The following is a 23,214-nucleotide window of genomic DNA, read 5'->3' as shown; positions in this document are numbered from 1 at the left end:
AATTCCGGTTCTACACTCCGTTCTGATCCTAAAACCAGGTTCTACACTCCAGTCTGATGCTGAAACCCTGTTCTACACTCCAGTCTGATCCTTAATCCCGGGTCTACGCTCCAGTCTGATCCGGACACCCGGTTCTACACTCCAGTCTGATCCTGAAACCGGGTTCTACACTCCGGTCTGATCCGTAAACCCGGTTCTACACTCCGGTCTGATCCTGAAACCCGGTTCTACACTCCTGTCCGATCCTGAAACCCAGTTCTACACTCCGGTCTGATCCGTAAACCCGGTTCTACACTCCGGTCTGATCCGTAAACCCGGTTTTTCACTCCAGTCTGAATCGGTTCACACCTCGAGAAAAATTGAAATAAAAATGAGCTGCTGGATGAACGGAACGGGTCAGGCTGTATCTGTGGAGGGAAATGGACAATTGGCATTTCGGGTTGAGACAGGCCAGGTGAATGATCTCATCCCGCAAAGTCAATTGCAACTTTCCCTCCAAAGATGGTGACGGAACAGTTCAGTTCCTTTAGCCTCACGTTTCTTACTTGAGATTCCAGTATCGGCAGTGCCTCTCTGTCAAACCTTGCCCCTTTCAGTCCTGACTCAACTGAACTGACGTTTCGGACCGAAACCCTTCATCAGGACTAAGTGAACGAAAAGATAGTGAGAGATTCTTGGATAGTAAGAATTCACTTACTATCTCTTCTTTCAGTTAGTCTTGACGAAGGGTCTCGGTCCGAAACGTCGACAGTGCTTCTCCCTATAGATGCTGCCTGGCCTGCTGTGTTCCACCAGCATTTTGTGTGTGTTGCTTGAATTTCCAGCATCTGCAGATTTCCTCCTATTTGCGTTAGACTGAAGCAGTCTCTTCTCTCTGGCTTCAGTTCAGTTCTATTCTGCTTCTTCTTTAGCCCATCACACTCACTGGGGTACAGGCCATCAACAGCAGCTCGTCGGATTCCCCTGTCCAGGGCCGAGGGTTGATCGACCCTGTGGCTCCTTCTTTCACCACCCGGCTTCAATCGTCTTCCAGGTGAGTTCCTTCCGATCCCAGGGTGAGGCCTTTGGAATTTCAATTGTCGTTTCTGTTTCACTGGATTTGTATGGGATGAGGTTGCTGGCCCCATACCCAACCCTCCTCCTTTCGCAGCCGGGCTTTGGCAGTCCATGGCCGAGTTTTCAGTTCAGTTCCGACCTGTTTAATGTGTTGTTGATTCAACTCTGATATGGAAATTACCACGTTTCCTTCCCACTAAGGGCATCAAGCAGCGTAATGTTCATTCCCTGAGTCTGCAGCGCGTGTAGTGGACAATCGCGGTACTGCAGGGGATCGGCAGCTCCCCGAAAGTGAAAGCATTCTGAATCAGGAAGTGCCGGGGGTTAACATGGCTTCGAAAGGACCGGCCGATAGTTGGACTGAGGAGGCAATTTGTCCCATCTGCCAGGCTTTCTTCACCGATCCAGTTATACTGGAGTGCGGACACAACTTCTGTCGCTCTTGTATCACACGGTGTTGGGAAAGGGAGGAGAGAAACTCCTGCCCGGAAGGTAGAGAGGTGTTCGCTGACCGCACCCTCAGGGTGAATCGGGCCTTGGCAAATCTGGCTGAAAAAGCTCGAAATCTAAACCTGAATCTGAAAGTGAAGGAAAGTAAACATCACTGCGAGGAACATGAGGAAGAACTGAAGCTGTTCTGTGAAACGGACAATACACTGATCTGTCTGATCTGTAGAGATGCGCAGGAACACAGAGAGCACCGCTTCATGCCCATTAAAGAAGCTGTTCGAATCTACAAGGTAAAACTAATCTGAATTCGATTCTCACTTCATCCTCAACACCACACAAGCCTCGATAACCAACATATCATTCTCGCAACGTTGGCCATCTCCGACGGGATTCTACACCAAGCACACCTTTCCCTCCCACCCCCACCCCAACGCCCTCCCCACAGATCTCTGCTCTCTGTGGGTACCGCTGTCCATGTAAATCTCTTATCCACTCGCTCTTCCCCACTGATTTGCCTCCTGGCTCTGATACCAGCAAGTGGGGCAAGTGCTACACCAGATTCCTACACCTTCTCTCTGGCCATCATTCAGGGGCCCAAATGGCCCCAAATACCTCTCGTTTCTTCCATGGTCGGTTGTCTTCTCGTATTAGATTCCTTCTTCTTAAGCTCTTTACCTCTTCCACCTGTCCCCTCTCAGCTTCATCAACCTCCTCCCATGCCCCCCCCCCCACATTGTCTCACCTGCCAGCTGGTTCTCATCCCCAACCTTTTTTTATTCTGGCTTCTGCCCCATTCCTTCCCAGTCCCAATGAAGGGTCTCATCCGGAGAGGCCAGCACAGTTGCTGCCCGACTGACTGAGTTCCTCCACCATTTTGTGTGCGATAATTGGGTTTCATATGTTGCATCTTTTTAAAATATCTTTCCTTTGCTCCTGACTTCCAGGATCAGCTAAAATCGTCCTTAGACTCTCTCACAAAGAAGAAATCAGACTTCCAGGCAAAGGAGCAGCAACAGAAAGAGAAGATTACCAGAGTTCGGGTGAGGCTTCCTGAGTGGAATTTCTGATATGACTGTATAGTTTTGCTCTATTCAATGTGGAACAGCAGAGTATCACAGCTCCAGTGAGCTGGGTTTGATCCTGAACCCTGCTGCTGTCTGTGTGGAATTTGCATTTACTCCCTGTGCCACAACAGTTTCAGAGACATTCTGAGGACATGCTGGATGATGAGTGAATTAAAATTAGCCCTGTGAAGGTGGGAAAGAGAGAATGTGAATCAGGTGAGAGTTAATGGGTGAATGATGGAGAATAAGTTTCAGGAAAACGCAAGGGAATGTGTTTACCTAGCATGGACTTTAATGGAGCAAATGGTCACCTTAATGTCATAAGGAAATACAACACAGCAATACAGTTAATTAATCTTCACCCTTCATTCGACAGAAACAGTCACACAGCGTTGAGACCCACATCACATCCCAGTTTGCTGAACTGCGCCAGATTATCACTGAGAAAGAGCAGAGCTTACTCGGGGATCTCAGGAAGGAAGAGGAGATGATTCTAAATCCAATGGAGAAAAATCTTTGTGAGATTCAAGAGAATATAAGGATTATTCAGGAGGAAATCTCAAAGTTAAAGGAACAGATGGATGAAAAAGACAGTGTGATATTTCTCAAGGTAAGGGATTATGAATCAATTCATGTCTGTCAAAATGCACGAATGAACAGTGGTATATCTGAAATAGACACAGCATAGTGGCCAATTCTAATAAATCAATTGTTGCTGCTGGTGATTTCACAGAGATTGTTACAATGGTATGACACGCCCTCCTTTACTACTACTATTACTACATTGTTACTACAATAACGACTTTTCAAAAGGTCGAAGGTATTTATTGGATCCATTCTTAGGAATGTATAATTTGAAGCATAGAAATATAGAAACAGAGAATATCTGCAGCATAATACAGGCCCTTCAGCCCACTCAGCTGTGCCGAACGTGTCCTTACCTTATGTAACAACTGACCCAAAAGGCTGGTATATGTCTAGGGGAAAAGGAGATCCAGCCACTCACCAACCCGCCTCCCGTACACAGCAGGTGCTGTGAGAATCGAGTTTTATGCCTCGCGCCCGCCAACAGTATCAAATCCACAACAAATACCGTTATGAAATACACTTTAAAGAGTTTACTACAATTAAAAGAGTAGTAGGCAATACAATATATATATATATATATACACACACACAAGGAAAAAAACAAAAGGCTCCAACTTATCAAAGTTCAGTCTGTTTAGTGCACTCGTTGGAGCTCAATCAACGAACCAATTGACCCATCCGGCCGTCGCACCTGGGACCACCCCGGTGGTCTTACGAGCAGTCCAGCACATGTCCACCTTCCTCGGCGTCTTCCTCGGCCTCTCCTCACACCCAAAAACCTGCGAAAACCCCTCCCCCAAGTTCCCAGCATCACAAGACACAATAACATTCCCCATTGATTAACAAATGAATACAATTACCATATCAGCCATTCTAAAGCGAAACGACGGCGAGAGAAACACTTACCCGACAAAGAAACATTCCTACTTGTAACAAACCAACGAGGCCATTTTGAGTAACATACACAGGACATTGTACATTCTCTCCCCACCAGCAAATGTCATGCCCTCATGGCATTACTAGAGTTCCCCAAAGCTTCTTGCAACACACAAAACCCAACCCAGGTGCAGAAAGCAGTGACATAATTACCCAGAGCAGTAGAAATCACACTCGGTTCTCCCAGTACCACATATGTCAACCGCTCCGGGGGGCACCTAATCCTCTGAGATCTCCATACCCCTTCTGCCCCACTGGGCTCCCTCGTCACCTGCGAACCCACTGTCTCGGACACCCCAGGTCTACCTGACAGACCCGCACTCCCTTCCTCACAGGGGTCCTCCCTCACCTGAGATCTCTCCGGCTCACCCTCTCTCCCACCAATGTAGGCTGCCTCTCCATCTGACCCTCAAGACTTTCCCTCCTCTCACCCAATTCAGTATGGGAAGGGCCAGGAGCCTCCTCTCCTGGTACTGGAGCACCAGCGAATCGGAACAGGGCCCACTCATCTGAGTCGTCCTCTTCTGAAGCCATTCCCGGGTGAGGGACCCGTCCCTGCTCTTCAGCAGCGGGCTCTTCCCGTTCTCCGCGCCCTTGCAGAGTCCTTGTACGAGGCGTAACCTCCCACTCGGGCTCCTTATCCACCTGCACCGCTTGACCCAGTGGCAGCAGGTGATTCCTATGGAGTACCTTGATAGGCCCTTTTCCATCCTCGGGTTTCACCCGGTAAACTGGCAGGTTCGGCATCTGGCTCTTTATTACATAGGGGCGGGCCGCCCATCGATCTGCCAACTTGTGCTTACCAGGGAGTCCCAAATTCCGTAAAAGGACCCGGTCGCCTGGTAATAATTGTACAAACTTCACCTTTCGATCATACCGCATCTTATTCCTGTGATTTTGTTTGGTAGCCACTGCCTTGACCAACTCGTACGCCCGCTGTAACTCCCTCTTCATGTCGGACACATACTTTAGATGGGACTTCCCGGGTAATTCACCCACTCCTCCTCCAAAACACATGTCAATGGGCAACCTCGCTTCCCACCTGAACATCAGATAATAGGGCGAATACCCTGTAGCATCATTGCGAGTACAATTGTAACAGTGAACCAATTGTCCAATATGACGACTCCACCTGCTTTTCTGCCCAATCTCCAGTGTCCCGAGCATATCCAACAGGGTCCTGTTGAACCTCTCTGGCTGAGGATCAACCTGTGGGTGATAAGGGGTAGTCCTGGATTTCTCAACCCCAAGCATAGTCAGTAATTCCTGGATAAGGCGGCTCTCAAAGTCAGCCTTTTGGGTAAGTGTTACATTTGTGGGGGCTCGTCCGCGATAGCCTTGGCTCCGGAGAACATCCCCAGCTTCAGCCGAGGCCTCTCGGCCACCCCCACCAGGGAATTAAGTGCGGCTGCCAGCTCCGAGGCTTCCACCCTACCTGGGGAGCGGGGCTTAGTCACGACTCCCTCCTCCCACCTCCCTTTACTAGTGCCGGGCACCTCTGGGATCCACCTCTAGCTCGAGCTCCTCCCCCGATGTCTCCTCAGACTCATCCTTGTAGGAGTGTAGCCCCCACGGCCCCTCCTCCCCCTGACCGTCGCCGGCAGATCCACCGTCCTGACTTCAGCACTCGTATGAACCAACACCCAGCTAGACTCTACCTCTTTACCACACCGTCTAGCTACCAATTCTACCTGCCCAATACCCTTCACCAAACTTAAACCCCGCACTATCGCGTCTCCCGAAACTCGAAAATCCACTCCGCTCACTACGCATGCGTACTGTACTGGTACATCTTCAAACTGGCACCAACAAAAAATCTTACCTCGGTCCATCTCCGCTCTGCTGCCTGCGCAATTCCACAGCCTCTGACAATCCAATCCGGGATGAGCACCCCACAAATGTAACACTTACCCAACAGGCTGGTATATGTCTAGGGGAAAAGGAGATCCAGCCACTCACTAACCCGCCTCCCGTACACGCGGGTGCTATGAGAATCGAGTTTTATGCCTCGCGCCCGCCAACAGTATCAAATCCACAACAAATACCGTTATGAAATACACTTTAAAGAGTTTACTACAATTAAAACAGTAGTAGGCAATACAATATATATATATATATATATATATATACACACACACACAAGGAAAAAAACAAAAGGCGCCAACTTATCAAAGTTCAGTCTGTTTAGTGCACTCGTTGGAGCTCAATCAACGAACCAATCGACCCATCCGGCCGTCGCACCTGGGACCACCCCGGTGGTCTTACGAGCAGTCCAGCACATGTCCACCTTCCACGGCGTCTTCCTCGGCCTCTCCTCACACCCAAAAACCTGCGAAAACCCCTCCCCCAAGTTCCCAGCATCACAAGACACAATAACATTTCCCATTGATTAACAAATGAATACAATTACCATATCAGCCATTCTAAAGCGAAACAATGGCGAGAGAAACACTTATCCGACAAAGAAACATTCCTACTTGTAACAAACCAACGAGGCCATTTTGAGTAACATACACAGGAGATTGTACACTTAGAACTATCTAGGCTCTATTTTTTAAGCTCAATGTATCCACCCAGGATTCTCTTCAAAGACCCTATCATTTCTGCCGCCAGCAGCCCATTTCTTGCACTCACCACTCTCTGCATAAAAAACTTACCTCTGACATTTCCTCTGTACTTACTGTTACATACCCCATAACTGGGTGGTAAGCAAAGGTAGAAGTGTCCGTTGGAGTCTGGTGATGCTATTTTCAACAGTATTTATTTGTAAAAATATACAAAACAATATCAATGCAAATATACAGATAATATACGTTAGCAATACTAAACCTAAAAGTGCAGGTATAATAATAATGAATAATAAAGCAAGCTCTATGTTGTCTCAGGGATAATGAATTGTCAGATGGAAATATAAAGTTCAGAGTTCAGTTCAGTTCATGCAGGGTATGGTAGTTGTCGGTTGATGTGGAGAGAGAGAGAGAGAGAGAGAGAGAGAGAGAGAGAGAGAGAGAGAGAGAGAGAGAGAGAACACAAACAGTAACAGGAATGGTCTTTGCCAATCTTCTTTTACGATTTCGATCCATCGATGTGTCGTGTTGTGGCCATTCAAGTGTGACCCCTCCGTCCTTTAGCTAGACCTTTCTTCCGTGGTGGACTCATCACTCAGGCAAGGGTGGACACACACACACAAGCCCCCACCAGCCTCGCTATAAACACTGTGAGTTAAAATTTACCGACCCTTTGTTCAGTCCCCGATCTCCCACCCTGTCTCGTGGGGGTTCTGATGCTCACTAGCGTTTCTCCTGGTGCATCCAAGAGGTGGCACCCCAGACCTCAATTTTATCCCCACTCACGGGGTCTCAGGTGTCAATCAGGTTTGAATGACTTAACCCATCAAACCAGCCCACTCTGGCTGTCCCCTGAGGGATGTCAATGAATAGAACAGTACCAAGTAAACAATCCTTCTCCAAAAGACAACAGCAGTAAATCTCCTCTTTCGTCAGTAGGAGAAGTTCCACCTTGTGTACCTTTTAGCTGCGTCTCTCTCTCATTCTCTTTCATGAGCTGTTATCAATAACAACTGCCCTGGCAGATTTCCTTTTGTCTCTCTTATTTCCTTGTTAGCAGCATCGAAATAGTAGCGATTTGCGATTCTCCAAAAAGGAGGGGGCATGGGCAACTCTGTACCCTTCTGCTCATCAGAGTTGTTCATCCTTCGTAACTCTACTTCCAAGCACCTTAAAACAATGCCCTCTCGTGCTGGCTATTTCAGCCCTGAAAAAAAGGCCTTGGACTGTCCACACGATAAATGCCTCTCATTACCTTGTACACCTTTATCAGGTCACCTGTCATCCTCCGTCGCTACAAGGAGAAAAGGCCGAGTTCACTCAACCTATTCTCATAAGGCATGCTCCCCAATCCAGGCAACATTCTTGTAAATCTCCTCTGCACCCTTTCTATGGTTTCCATATCCTTCCTGTAGTGAGACGACCAGAACTGAGCACATTACTCCAAGTGGGATCTGACCAGAGTCCTATATAGCTGGAACTTTATCTCTCGGCTCTTAAACTCAATCCTGTGATTTATGAAGGCCTATGCTCCGTATGCCCAAAATAAAGTACGAATACGTAACTTATTCCCTTTGACTTTACCACGCCCCCTCACGTGACTAGTTACCATAATATGCACGCAACATTGAATACAATGCAGACGGAAATCAGATACGTTGCTCCTACACATGGCATTTAAAAATGGCAGTAAACCGTTTCTGTCTAAACAATTAACGCAACTGAAATTTTGATTGAGTCCTTAATTGCCACATGAAATATCTTCCAAAACTCCCTTTAGCACCCAGTTCCAGTCGGTAGGTGTGAGTGTGTTTGGTGCGGTGGGTGTGAGGGTCTCTCTGTCAATCAGTGAGAACAAAGAACATGATCCACACAGCAGACTTATCCTCCATATCCCCATTCCTTCAGATGACAGGAACTTTCACTATTTCTTTAGTTTTACAGATAAGTTTCATATAGCATTTTATCCAATTCTCCATCATAAAAGGGCCATTCGGTCCAGAATCTCCAATCAACTTCCCTGTTTCACAAGCCCCCTCCCTCCTACTCACCACACCTGGGAAAAGTTTAAAAAGCCAAGGATTCTTCAGCGGTTTTAGATTGAAGCAAGAAGGCTGTGAGTGGAAGGGCCAAGGATTTTAGGAGAGAAGGCATTTTACTACTCGGGGTAAAGAGAGAGAAGACAGCGCAGGTGTGTGACGACAGCCAGTAGAGCGGGAAGAGCGCCACATCCAGCGGGCAGCGGAGTGAGGGGGTAGCAGAGTGAGAGGGCTTTGGCTCATCAGGCTTAGGCAGTAACGGGGCGAGGCGAGGTTGGTTTGCCTGTGTTAATTGCGGAAAGCAAGTTTGTGTATGAGGCCGGTGTTCTGTGTCAGATGTCTCCCAGCCTCCTGGACGGCCATATCTGCACCTGGTGTGTTGAGCTGCAGTTCCCAAGGGAACATGTTAGGGAACTGGAGGTGCAGCTTAATGACCTTCGTCTGGTCAGGAAGAACGAGGAGGTGATAGAGAGGAGCCATAGGCAGGTGGTCACTCCAGGTTCACGGGAGACAGACAGATGGGTCACAGTCAGGAGAGGGAAGGGGAAGAGTCAGATATTGGACAGTACCCCTGTGGCTGTACCTCTGAACAATAAGTACCCTTGTTTGAGTACTGTTGAGGGTGGGACAGCCTACCTGAGGTAGTGGCAGTGGCCATGTCTCTGGCATAGAGTGGCTCAGAAGGGTAGGGAAAGGAAGAGGAAGGCAGTAGTGATAGAAGAATCTATAGTTGGGGGTCAGAGAGGCCATTCTGGGGACGCAGGAAAGAAACTCGGATGGTAGTTTGCCTCTCAGATGCCAGGGACCGGGATGTTTTTCATCACGTCAACGATATCCTGCGGTGGGAGAGTGAACAGCCAGAGGTTGTGGTACATATTGGTACCAGTGATGTAGGTAGGAAAACAGAAAAGGTCTTGAAAACAGACTACAGGGAGTTAGGAAGGAAGTTGAGAAGCAGGACTGCTTGTGCAATGTGACAGTGAGAATAGGAATAGAATGAGGTAGAGGATAAATGTGTGACTGAAGGATTGGACCAGGGGCAGGGATTCAGATTTTTGGATCATTGGGTCCTCTTTTGGGGCAGGTGTGACCTGTACAAAATGGATGGGTTGCAGTTGACTAACAGGGGGGCCAATATCCTGGTGAGGAGGTTTGCTAAGGCTACTGGGGAGAGTTTAATCTAGAATTATTGAGGTATGGGAACCAAACTGAAGAGACTGAGGAAGAGGCGGTTGGCTCACAAATAGAGAAATCTTGGAGACGGTGTGTGAGGGAGGATAGGCAGGTGGTAGAGAAGAGATGCACTCAGACTGACGGTTGAGGTTTGTCTATTTTAACGCAAGGGGTATTGTGAACAAAGCGGATGAGTTAAGAGCATGGATCAGTACTTGGAGATATGATGTGGTGGCCATTACAGAGACTTGGATGGCTCAGAGACAGGAATGGCTACTTCAAGTGCCGGGTTTAAGATGCAGGGAGGGAGGCAAAAGAGGTGGGGCATGGCACTGTTGATCAAAGATAGTGTCACAGCTGCAGAAAAGGAGGACATCATGGAGGGATTGTCTACGGAGTCTCTGTGGGTGGAGGTTAGGAACAGGAAGGGGTCAATAACTCTATTGGGTGTTTTTTATTGGCCGCCCACTAGTAACAGGGATATCGAGGAGCATATAGGGAAATAGATCCTGGAAAGTTGTAATAATAACAGAGTTGTCGTGGTGGGAGATTTTAATTTCCCAAATATCGGTGGCATCTCCCTAGAGCAATGGGTTTAGATGGGCTGGAGTCTGTTAGGTGTGTTCAGGAAGGTCTCCTGACACAATATGCAGACAAGCCTACAAGAGGAGAGACTGTACTTGATCTGGTATTGGGAAATGAACCTGGTCAGGTGACAGATCTCTCAGTAGGAGAGCATGTTGGAGACAGTGATCATAATTCTATCTCTTTTACAATAGCATTGAAGAAGGATAGGAACAGACAAGTTAGAAAAGGGGTTGATTGGAGTAAGGGGAATTATGAGGCTATCAGGCAGGAACTTGGAAGCTTAAATTCAGAAGAAATGTTTTCAGGAAAAGGTACGGAAGAAATGTGGCAAATGTTCAGGGGATATTTGTGTGGAGTTCTGCATAGGTACGTTCCAATGAGACAGGGAAGTTATGGGAGGGTGCAGGAACCGTGGTGTACAAAGGGTGCAGTAAATTTAGTCAAAAAGAAAATAAGAGCTTACGAAAGCTTCAGAGGAAGGTAATGCTAGAGATCAAGAAGATTATAAGGATAACAGGAAGGAACTTAAGAAGGAAATTAGAGCCAGAAGGGGTCATGAGGGGTCATTGGCGGGCAGAAGAAAGGAAAACCCGAAGGCACTCTACAAGTATGTGAAGAGCAAGAGGATAAGACATGAAAGAATAGGACCAATCAAGTGTGACAGTGGGAAAGTGTGTATGGAATCAGAGGAAATAGCAGTGGTACTTAATGAATACTTCACTTCAGTATTCACTATGGAAAAGGATCTTGGTGATGGTAGTGATGACTTGCAGCAGACTGAAAAGCTTGAACATGTGGATATTAAGAAAAAGGATGTGCTAGAGCTTTTGAAAAGCATTAAGTTGGATAAGTCGCCGGGACCAGATGAGATGTACTTCAGGCTACTGTGGGAGGCGAGGGAGGAGATTGCTGAGCCTCTGGCGATGATCTTTGCATCATCAATGAGAATGGGAGAGGATCCGGAGGATTGGAGGGTTGCGGATGTTGTTTCCGTTTTCAAAAATGGGAGTAAAGATAGCCCAGGAAATTATAGATCAGTGTGTCTTACTTCAGAGGTTGATTAGTTGATGGAGAATATCCTGAGAGGGAGGAATTATTAGCATTTGGAGAGGTATAATATGATCAGGAATGGTTAGCATGGCTTCGTAAAGGGCAGGTCGTGCCTCACGAGCCTGATTGAATGTTTTGAGGGTGTGACTAAACATATTGATGAAGGAAGAGATTGTAGATGGGTCATATTCTGCATGGAGGTCGGTCACCAGTGGTGTACCTCAGGGATCTGTTCTGGGACCCTTACTCTTCGTGATGTTTATAAATGACCTGGATGAGGAAGTGGAGGGATGGGTTAGTAAGTTTGCTGATGACACAAAGGTTGGGGGTGTTGTGGATAGCGTGGAGGGCTGTCAGAGGTTACAGCAGGGCATTGATGGGCTGCAAAACTGGGCTGAGAACGAGCAGATGGAGTTCATCCAGATGAGTGTGAGGTGGTTCATTTTGGTAGGTCAAATATGATGGCAGAATATAGTATTAATGGTAAGACTCTTGGCAGTGTGGAGGTTTAGAGGGATCTTGGGCTCAGAGTCCATAGGACGCTCAAAGCAGCTGTGCAGGTTGACTCTGTGGTTAAGAAGGCATACGGTGTATTGGCCTTCATCAATCGTGAAATTGAATTTACGAGCCGAGAGGTAATTTTACAGCTATATAAGGACCTTAGTCAGACTCCACTTGGAGTACTGTGCTCAGTTCTGGTTGCCTCACTACAGGAAGGATGTGGAAACCATAGAAAGGGTGCAGAGGAAGTTTACATGGATGTTGCCTGGATTGGGGAGCATGCCTTATGAAAGCAGTTTGAGTGAATTTGGCCTTTTCACCTTGGAGCGAATGAAGATGAGAAGTGACCTGACAGAGGTGTATAAGATGATGAGAAACATCGATCGTGTGGATAGTCAGAGGCTTTTTCCTGGGGCTGAAATGTTGCCACGAGAGGACCAGGTTTAAGGTGCTGGGGAGTAGGTACCAAAGAGAGGTCAGGGGTAAGTTTTTTACTCAGAGTGGTGAGTGCCTGGAATGGGCTGCTGGCAACGGTGGTGGAGGCCGATACGATAGGGTCTTCTAAGAGACTTTTGGCTAGGTACATGGAGCTTAGAAAAATAGAGGGCCATGGGTATCCCTAGTAATTTATATGGTAGGGACATTTTCGGCACAACTTTGTGGGCCGAAGGGCCTGTATTGTGCTGTAGATTTTCTGTGTTTCTCTGTTAACAGTGCCCAATACTCTATGGTCCCTCATGTTTATCCTGTTTCCCCATTATATTCCATCTCTGCTGTTCAGCTTCAACCACTCCTTTGGCATGGAGTTCCACATCCACCTCAGTAATTTATCACCAGACAGTCGATGCAACTATTCAGGGTTGTTGTCCCAAAACTGGACTTCCACAACTTCTGTACATCCCAGGACAGAACGCAAACTTCTCTGAAATTACTTATCTGATCATAACACTGAAATTCTGATTGTGTCCTTAATTGCCACATTAGGTATCCTCTAAAACTCCCATTAACACCCAGTTCCAGTCTCAGGCTGTGTGTGTGAGGGTCTCTCTGTCAATCAGTGAGAACAAAGAATGTGACCCACACATCAAATTGATCCTCCATATCAAGTTTCCATCAAAATAGGGAAACTTTCAGTGTTTTTTTTTACATTTTACGATATTATATTCCATTGATCAGGAACAGGCCATTGGTCCATCTTCTATCAATCTCTCATCTCCTCCCATCTTCTCACCAATCCAGCAACAGTGCACCGAACTGCAAGTTTCCTCGTGTGTTTCTTCAGCTTCCTCATTAAAATTCAATCTCTGCTGTTCCGCTTCAACCACTCCTGCAGCACTGAGTTCCACATCCTCTTCACTAAATATCTTGTGAGTTTTATTTAAAAAGAACACCTGGCTTTTTATCTTTGACTTAAGGTCTCCCCATAACTAGAGATATTTCTCCACTTGCACCCAATCAAATCCATCACAGATCTTAAATTCTCCCAATTTATCACCCTGACGTCATATCCAGATAAAAGTTCACAACCTGGCCTGACTTTCCTGTAAGTTTCATCCTCTCAGTAATGGTCTAACTTTCAGAAAGATTCTTTGTAATTTACACTGTGGTTCTGTATAGTCCATGTGTGTGAGTGACTGCGGGAGTGGGAATTTTCAACACTTGGTAATGATTTGGATGAAATTCAGGATGTGGACAGTAAGCCCAAGTCTAATCAGATTTGTGTTTTTATTTATTTCAGGAGGAAGCTCGTCGGGACAGGAGGTAGGGTGTGCTTTTACTGAAACTCTGGATGGATTTGGAAAATAGTTCAAAATTGCAGTATATAACCAGCAGTTTAATATTTACAGGATTAATGATGATGTCCATGAATTGTCAGTGACAGATGAAGCCCTACCAGTTGAAAAATTCTATCACCCCTATTTGTTGAACACAGTGCTGAGAGAAACACTTGATGCCATTAATCGAGGTAAAACTTACAAAGATTCATTTCTCCTTGTTTCTTAGACACAATTAAGTTATAATTTGAAGCAAAATTTGTCTGTAATACTGGGCTGAAGGGGAACTGTATTTAATTCCATATCAACCCCACCTACGGGGAGGAATAACTGTCACCTGGTCAGCTGGAGATGTCAGACCCCTGAACACACCAGCACCGGGCCAGAATACAACCAACACACGGGACTGTCTGATGTGTCCCAGGCACACTGCACTAACAAACAGAGTCAGGAGTTTGAATCCTACCACAGGAGCTGGGAAATTAATACTGACGATGATACTGTAGGGAATAAAAGTCGGTATCGGTGTGGTGACCAGGATTGTCTCACCTGGTCTGACCTGTCTGTAACTGCAGCCTCTGACTGATCAGGTCTGCCCCCTGCTGGGCTCGTGAGTCAAACCACCACACTGAAATATTGTGAAATATTTTGAGTCCGGACACACATAGAGCATTGATATAGGTCAAGGTTAAACTCGGGAGAAGCACACCCAGCACAACCGGCCTGGCAAAGCTCCCGCACACACCTACACAAGAAGGATCAGCAGACTGCAGTCAGAGCCTTAGCAATGTACGTTGTTAATTGCAAATGTCACTCTGCTATTTAAGAAGGGTGGGAGGCAGCAGAAAAGAATCTATGGGTCTGTTAGCTTGACATCAGTGGTTGAGAAGCTGTCGAAATCGATTGTTGGAGATGAGATTACATCGTACGTGTAGGCACATGGCAAGATAGGCTAAAGCCAGCTTGGTTTCCTGGAAGGAAAATCCTGCCTGACAATCCTACTGCAATTCTTCGAGGATAGTACAAGCAGGGTAGACAAAAAAGATGTAATAGACGTGGTGTACTTGGATTTTCCGAAGGCCTTTGACAAGGTGCCGCACATGAAGCTGCTTAGCAAGCTAAGAGCCCATGGAGTTACAGGGAAGCTACTAGCATGGGTGGAGCATTGGCTGATCAGCAGAAAACAGAGAGTGGGAATAAAGGGATCCTATTCTGCCTGGCTGCCAGTTACCTGTGTAGTTCAACGGGTTGGTATTGGGACCGTTGCTTTTTGCAATTTATGTCAATGATTTGGGCAACAGCATCAATGGATTCGTGGCTAAATTTGCCGATGATACTAAGGTAGATGGAGGAGCGGGTAGTGTTGAGGAAACAGAGAGCCTGCAGAGAGACTTAGACAGTTCAACGGAATGGACAAGGAAATGGCAAATGAAATACAATGTTGGAAAATGTATGCTCATGCACTTTGGTGGAAGAAATAAACAGGCAGACTATTATATAGATGAGGAGATAATTCAAATGCTGAGATGCAAAGGGACTTGGAAGTCCTTGTGCAGGATATCCTAAAGGGTACCAAGGGTGAGTCAATTGTGAAGAAGACGAATGCAATGCTGCCATTCGTTTAAAGAGGTATAGAACATAAGAGCAGGGATGTGATGTTGAGGCTCGATAAGGCACTCGTGAGTCCACACTTGCAGTATTGTGTGAAGTTTTGGGATCCTTACTTTAGAAAGGTTATACTGACATTGGAGAGAGTTCAGAGAATATTCACGAGAATGATTCCAGGAATGAAAGGGTTACCGTATGAGGAATGTCTGGCAGCTCTTGGGCTGTATTCCCTGGAGTTCAGGAGAATGAGTGGGATCTCATAGAAACATTCTGAATGTTAAAAGTTCCAAGACCAGAGGGCCCGACTTCAGGATTGAAGGATGTCTTTTTGGAACTGAGATGCAGAGAAATTACTTCAGTCAAGAAGGTGGTAAATGTGTGGAATTAGTTGCCGCAAGTGTCTGTGGAGTCCAAATCATTGGGTGTATGTAAGGCAGAGATAGCAAGGTTCTTGATTAGCCAGGGCATCAAAGGGTATGGGGTGAAAGCAGGGGAGTGGGGATGACTGGAAGAATTGGATCAGCCCATGATGGAATGGCAGAGCAGACTCGATGGGCCGAATGGCCTATTTCTGCTCCAGTATCTTATGGTCTTATGGTTGTTTCCCGCAGTAACTTGGAAAACCATTCTCTTCAGACAAGGTAATTTCTTTATTTTAACAACTCACACAAGTCACAGGTTGTCTACACATACTGGACACGTGATGACACGCTGTAACATAGAAATACTTAAATGTTCTCATTCTCCTTCAATGCGCACACACATACACTGATAATCACCATTAGAAACACACACACACACACAGACCAGAGTCCGTTACAGTGTGACACACGGTGAAATAGACAGGCACAAGTTCTGATTTAGGATTGAAATCTGCCGTCCTTACCCAGTCTGTCTGTTCTGTGGCACTGAGCTGCCCTCTGACGTGACGTCACATCAACAGTTCACAGACAAACTGCACGGTGAGATTCCTAAGGAGGATGATCTGTGATTGCCTTTGGCGATTATACCTGTTTCTGCAGCATCTGCTGACAGTAAATCCCATATTCTTTCCCCCCCCCCCCCGCATGAGAAAACTACCCCGTAGATCACAATTCACATTAAATATATGCCATCTGGGGCTGGAAAGGCTTTGGTGGTAAAACATGAAATCAGATCCTCAGAGATAGGTGGCATAGGATTGGAAGATGTAGAATCATTGCGTGTAGAGTTAAGCAACTGTGAGGGTAATAAGATCCTGTTGGGAGTTATATTCAGACCTTCAAATAGTAGCCAGGACATGTGATACAAATTACTTCTGGAGGAAGAAAAGGCTTGTAAAATGGACATGAAAACTATGGAGGATTTCAATGTGCAGGTAGATTGGGAAAATCGGGTGGGTGCTGCATCCCAAGAGAGGGTATTTGTAGAATGACTTTGAGATGGTTTTTTAGAACAGCTTATGGTTGAGCCCAAAAGGAGATAGGAAATTCTGGAGTGGGATTTGTGCAATGAACCGGATTTGATCAGACAGCTTAAGGTAAAGGAACTGATATCTTAAATTGATAGAATTCACTCCACAGTTAGAGAGTGAGAAGATAAAGTCAGAGGAATCAGTTTTAGAGTGGAGTAACGGGAATGATGGAGCATGAGGGAGTACCTTGCCAAAGCAGATTGGAGTGGGATATTAGCAGGGAGCATGGCAGAACAGCAAAGGTTGCAGTTTCTGGGGAGAAAACTGAAGGCGCAGGATAGATACATCCCAAAGATGAAGAAGTGTTCTCAAGGGAGGGTGTGGTAACAGTGTTAGACATGGTAAGTCAAAGACAGCAAAAAATAGCAGGAAGTTGGAGGATGAGAAGGTTTTGGTAACCAACAGAAAGCAAGGAAGAAGCCATCATGAGAGAAAAGATGAGATATGAGGAAAAGTTTGCCAACAATACACAAGAAGATTTATTTTCCAATATATAAACAGTAAAGAGTGGATAATGGGACTGTATAAAATGAAGATCGAGATGTAGAAATAAGGGATAAAGACATGTCAGAGATACTTATTAAACACTTTGTGTGAATCCTCACTGTGGATGATATGGCACCATAAACGAGCTACAGGGGACGGAATTGGGTGGAGTTGCTATTACTGAGGTGAAAGTGCGAGGGCAGATGAAAGGTCTGAAAGTAGATAAATCACCTGAACTAGATGGACTACACCGCAGTGTTCAGAAAGAGGCAGCAGAATAGAATGTGGAGGCATTTGTAATGAAGTTTTAACAATCTCTCGAGACTTGAATCATTCATGATGATGGGAAATTTACAAAGGTCGCTCACTCTTTAAAAAGGAAGAGTGGCTGAGGAAAGGAAATTACAGATTAGTTAGTCTGACTTCAGTGGAATGGCTGGCATGGGTGTTGTATGCTTGGGAAGACGTTTGAATCCATTATTAAGGAAGAGCTTGTGTGTACATGAAGGCACATGGGAAATACGCCAAAGACAGCATGGATTCCTTTAAGGGGAAATCTTGCCTGACAAATCTGATGGAATGTTTTGAGGAACACGAAGGGAAGCTAGACAAAGAATGATTTGGATGAGAGAAATGATGCTCTTGCGAACAAATTTGCAGAAGACATGAAGATAGGTGAAGGTGCAGGTAGTGTTGAGGAAGCGTGGAGTCTGGAGAAGGACATAAGGAAAATAGGTGAAGAAATGACAAGATTAGATTAGATTATGAGGACACTCAGTCCTCGCTTATTGTCATTTAGTAATGCATGTATTAAGAAATGATACAATGTTCCTCCAGTATGCTATCACAGAAACACAAGACAGACCAAGACTAACTGACAAAAACCACATAATTATAACATATAGTTACAACAGTGCAAAGTAATAGTGTAATTTGATAAAGAGCAGACCATGGGCAAGGTAAAAAAAAGTCTCAAAGTCCCCGATAGCCCATCATCTCAGGCAGATGTTAGAAAGAAGAAAAATTCTTCCTGCCATGAACCTCCAGCACTGCAAACTTGTCGATGCAGCACCCTGGAAGCACCTGACCACAGCCAACTCTGAGTCCGTCCAAAAACTTCGAGCCTCCGACCAGCCCTCCGACACCGAGCACCGAGCGCTTCGACCCCGGCCCCAGCCGCCTAGCAACAGGCAAATCTGAGGGTTTGGGGCCTTCCTCCCAGAGATTTTCCGATCACACCGAACCAGGCATTTCAGAAGATGGAATATAGTGTAGCAAGGTCATGCATGTACTTTGGTAAAAGGAATAAAGGCATAGATTATTTTGTAATCAAGGATAAAATTGAAAAATCAGAGGTGCAAATGAACTTGGGTGCCCTTGTGCAGGATTACCTAAAGGTTAATGTAGTTTGAGTCAATGCAAGGTAAGGAAACTCAATGGTAGCATTAATTTCAAGAAGATTAGAATACAACAGCAAGGATGTAATGACATGGATTTGTAACATTGGTCACATTACACTTGGAGTACTGTGAACAGGTTTATATGTGAAATGAAGTACTGACAATGGAGGGGGTCCAACGGAGGTTCACGAGAATGATACCAGGATGGTTAGCCATCAGTTTGATGGGTCTGAGCCTGTGCTCACTTGAGTTTAGAGGAATAGCTAATTTATTATCCCTCTGAACACTATTCACTTGTCTCTTCCCCATAATTGTTGATAGATTGACTAATCAAGAACCTCTCATACGAGGACATCGGCAGGTTTTGGTAATCCAAGCATGCAGGTCCCGATGAAGGTCTCATCTGATCTCCTTGAAACCTATCTGAAGAGAGTTGAAGTCAGGTGGATGTTTCCTCTAGTGGGAGAGTCTAAAACAGAAGACACAGCCTATGACTAGAGGGATGTCCATTTAGAATAGAGATCAAGAGTAATTTCTTCTGCCACACCTGTATATCAGTGAGACCAAGTGTAGATTGAGAGACCACTTCGCAAGCACCTACACTCCTTCAGCCAGAAAAATTAGGATCTCCCAGTGACAACCTATTATAATCGCACTTCCTATTCCCATTGTGATATGTGTATCCATGGCCTCCTCTACTGTCATGGTGAAGCAACATTCAAGTTGGAGGAGCAACACCTTATATTCCGTTTGGGTAGCCTCCAACCTGGTGGCATAAACATCAATTTCTCGAATTCTCGAACATTCTGACTTTATCTTCTTCCCTTCCCATTGCCACTTCTGGTGCTCCTTCTCCCCTTTTCTTTTTTCCATGCCTTCTGTCCTCTCCTCTCAGACTCTGCCTTCTTCAGCCCTGTACCTCTTACACCAATCAAACCCTGCTCTTTACTTAACCACTCCCCTTCCAGGTTTCAGCTATCACTTCCTCTTTCTTCCTCTCCCACTCCAACTTTTGAATCTGCTCCTCAGCTTTCTTTTCTTCCAGTCCTGCTGAAGGGTCTCGGACCAAAATGCTGACTGTACTCCTTTCCATAGATGCTGCCTGACCTGCTGAGTTCCTCCAGCAGTTTGTTAGTGTGGATTTCCGCTTGGATTTCCAGCGTCTGCAGATTTTCTCTCGTTTGTGATTTCATTTGCCTTCCTCACCACTAATTCGACCCGCAAGTTAACCTTGAGGGTGTTCTGTACAGGGACTCCCAGATCTTGTTCCCATTTACAAAATAGTCTGCACATTTGTTTCTGCTACCAAAGTTCATGGCCATGCGTTTTCCAGCATTGTATTTCCTCTGCCACATTCTTGCCCATTCTCCTAATCTGTTTCCTGAACACAATCTGCCGCTCCACCAATATTCGTACCATCTGCAAACAGGAGAGTTCGTTCCTTGATGTAAATCATTGACAGCATAAACAGAAGTGGCCGCAACAGCGACCCCTGCAGTACACCACTCATCGTTGGCAGCCAAGCAGAAGAGAACCCCACACTTTGCTCCATCTGTGTGTGTGTCTCCCTCCATCTATCATTCAGCTCCCATTCTCTCCCAACTCCAGCCCATATCACCCATCTTCCCTTCCTGGGGCAACCTGCCCACAATTTTTCACCACTCCTCAGTCCTCAATAACCTCAGACTCTTGTCTCATCAAGATCACAAGACAAGTTCACTTCCCTTTACTCCTCTCTATACTGGCAACCTCCCCTCCCCAATCTCAGTCCTGATGCAGGGTTTCAACCCAAAACGCTGACAGTCCCTTTCCTCCTACAGATGCTGCCAGACCCTCTGGGTTCCCTTAGCTGGGTGAGGCCAGATTTTTGGATATCTTTAATTTGGGGTTAGACAATAGTTTGAAAGATTGAGGAACTGAGGTTTTGCTGACCTGGCATGGAGGAGGATTGGATGCCACCATCGATCAGTCACTGTCACATTGAATGAAGAGCCTGTTCCTGTGCTGTACTCTTCAATGTTCTCTGTTCCCTGTTTAGAAGAATGATAGGAGATCTCAGGAAAACACAAAATTCTTTCAGGAGTCAATAGTCAGGATGCTGGGAGGATGCTTCCCCTGTCTGAGGAGTCAGGAGTCACTGTCTGTTGTAATTCTCTGCACCTTGGGCTGGAGGCCTGTGACATGATGAAGTTAGTGCTGGGGCTGCGGTTGTTTGTCGTTCATATCAATGATTTGGATGAGAATGTAGGTGACATAGTTATTAGGATGACACTAAAATTCATGGTGTAGTGGACAGTGAAGAGGGTTATCTAAGTTTATAATTGACCCTTGATCATCTGTAGTGTTCAGTTCCAATGTTTTAATATATGTCTTGGCAGGTATCTGGATAAGAAAGGCGTAAAGGAATAATTGGCAAATGGGACTAGCTCATTAAAGTAATTTGGTTGGCACGAAAAACTTAGGCTGAAGGGCCTCTGTGCCCTCCTATTTAAATCCATCCGGTATTCACTTACTCCTTTCCCATGTGAATCCACCCTGTCACTCACTCATATCGACTGGCTATCTCCCCTATTTATTTATTTCTGTTCTTGAGATCATATGTCAACCTGAAACATGTTCCATACATCTCTCTGTCCACACATGCTCCTGACCCGCTGAGTTAGTCCAGCATGCTGTGCCTGTTGATCAGGAAAACTCTGCTGTCCACCCAATGAAAACCCTTGCGGAGATGCTGGTTATCCATCCACTGGAGTTGAGGTAAAACTCGGGGACGTTTCCTGTTGGCCACCTGACTGTACCTGGGACAAGGCTGCCCGAGTACCCGCCCCCCCCCCCCCAACACTACCTTTTCGCCCCCGGTGCCGGGGCCCTTCTGCCAGTTCCCGGGGACTCTCTAATTCTCTGCTTCTCCCCCCAGTCTCTGTCACCCTGGATGTGGAAACGGCACATCCCCGGCTTGAGGTGTCTGAGGATCGGAAGAGTGTGATATTGACCTGGACCCACAGGGATCTCCCTGATGCTGAGAAGAGGTTCACAAAAAGGTTTTCTGTGCTCGGATCGGAGGGATTCACAACAGGGAGGCATTACTGGGAGGTGGAGGTGGCCGGAATTCGGGACTGGAGGCTGGGAGTCGCCGCAGAGTCTGTGGAGAGGAAAAGAGAGGTCGAACTCAGCCCAGAGACCGGATTCTGGGTCATCAGGCAGGTTGATGACGTGATCAGTGTTTCCCACTCCCCTGAATCCTGTCTCCCTGCCGGTCCCATTCCCAGGAGGGTGGGAGTTTATCTCAGTTACGAGTCCGGGACAGTTTCATTTTACAATGCAGAGACCAAGTCTCATCTCCACACCTTCACTGGGAATAAATTCACAGGGAAACTTTATCCTTTATTTGCCACATGGGATGAAAATCAGTGGCTGAGAATTCTCTCCGCTTCCGCTCTGGGTATGTAATTGCGTCAGGTCCTGGGACAGGCGTCAGGAGTAAAGTCCCTGTAAATATAAATGTGTGGAGAGTGAAATAAACGTGATATGAGAATTATCGATCAATTGTTTTTAACTTGTTCATCGCATCGATCAACAGAACAGAAACACTGCGGATTCAGTAGCAGCTGCGGGGCAGCGGGTCCTAATCTTTCTGGTCCCCCAAGGTCTTGAAGTCCACTCGCACTAAAGCAGTTTAAGTGGGACAAGAGGTGGGGTTATTGACTCGAAGAGGGATGACAAGTTGTATCCTGGGAAGGTGGGATATGTGGTGGCGGTAACAGGCGAAGCGCTGGAGAATCTCACATGTCAGGCCGCATCTGTAGAGGGAAATGGACAGATGACATTTTTGTTCGATGCCCTTCATTTGAATTGAAAATGAGAGCAGAGATGACCGGGGTACAGTGGTGGAGAGAATGGTGGGGTAAGAGCTAGCAGGTGATGGGTGTATCCAGGTAAGGGGACGAGAGGCAGATGAGTGAGAGTGGAGTGAGGAAATGAGTCAGAAGCTGGGAGGTGAGAGGTGAAGGTGACAAAGATTATGGAATCTGGTCAGAGAGGAAAGTGGAGCGTGGAATAAAGAGAGGGAGGTGGGGAGGAGTGTGTGAGTGATGGGGACATGGAGATGGGGAAAGAGAGACGGTGATAGGGGCTTGTAGATCAGGAGGACAGATAGAATTAAAAAGGAAAAGTGACAGAGGGGATGAGGGAGCTTATACCAGAAGTTTGAGAATTCGATGTTCTTGCTGCCATGTTGGAGGGTACCCAGACTGAATATGAAGTGTTACTCCTCCAACCTGAGTGCGTCCTCAGTTAGCAATAGAGGAGGTTCTGAATTGAGATGTCCGAATGTGAGTTGTAAATCCAACTGAAATGGGCAGGCACTGTGAAATCCCGCTTTTCAAAGCGGGTGGAGTACAGGTGTTTTACTTACGTCAGCTTCACCGATGTAGAGGAGGCTGCACCCGGATACAGTCCGACAGACTCACAAGTACCACCT

At 46.3% G+C, this 23,214-nt stretch overlaps 1 protein-coding gene across 1 annotated transcript; it reads left to right on the top strand.

Moving 5' to 3' along the window:
• The first annotated feature begins 1,371 nt into the window (after nt 1-1,371).
• LOC132401306 (zinc-binding protein A33-like) lies at nt 1,372-22,277 on the top strand. The gene is made up of 6 exons (XM_059983428.1): nt 1,372-1,796; nt 2,451-2,546; nt 2,947-3,180; nt 13,751-13,773; nt 13,860-13,978; nt 21,652-22,277. The coding sequence occupies exons 1-6, from the start codon at nt 1,386-1,388 to the stop codon at nt 22,182-22,184; spliced, it is 1,416 nt and encodes a 471-aa protein (XP_059839411.1). The 5' UTR covers nt 1,372-1,385; the 3' UTR covers nt 22,185-22,277.
• The last annotated feature ends 937 nt before the right edge of the window (nt 22,278-23,214 follow it).

Source organism: Hypanus sabinus, chromosome 10 (genome assembly GCF_030144855.1).
Source record: "Hypanus sabinus isolate sHypSab1 chromosome 10, sHypSab1.hap1, whole genome shotgun sequence".
NCBI classification, from domain to species: domain Eukaryota; kingdom Metazoa; phylum Chordata; class Chondrichthyes; order Myliobatiformes; family Dasyatidae; genus Hypanus; species Hypanus sabinus.
Note: the sequence above shows the minus strand (reverse complement) of the source record. Positions and strands in the feature narration are given on the sequence as shown.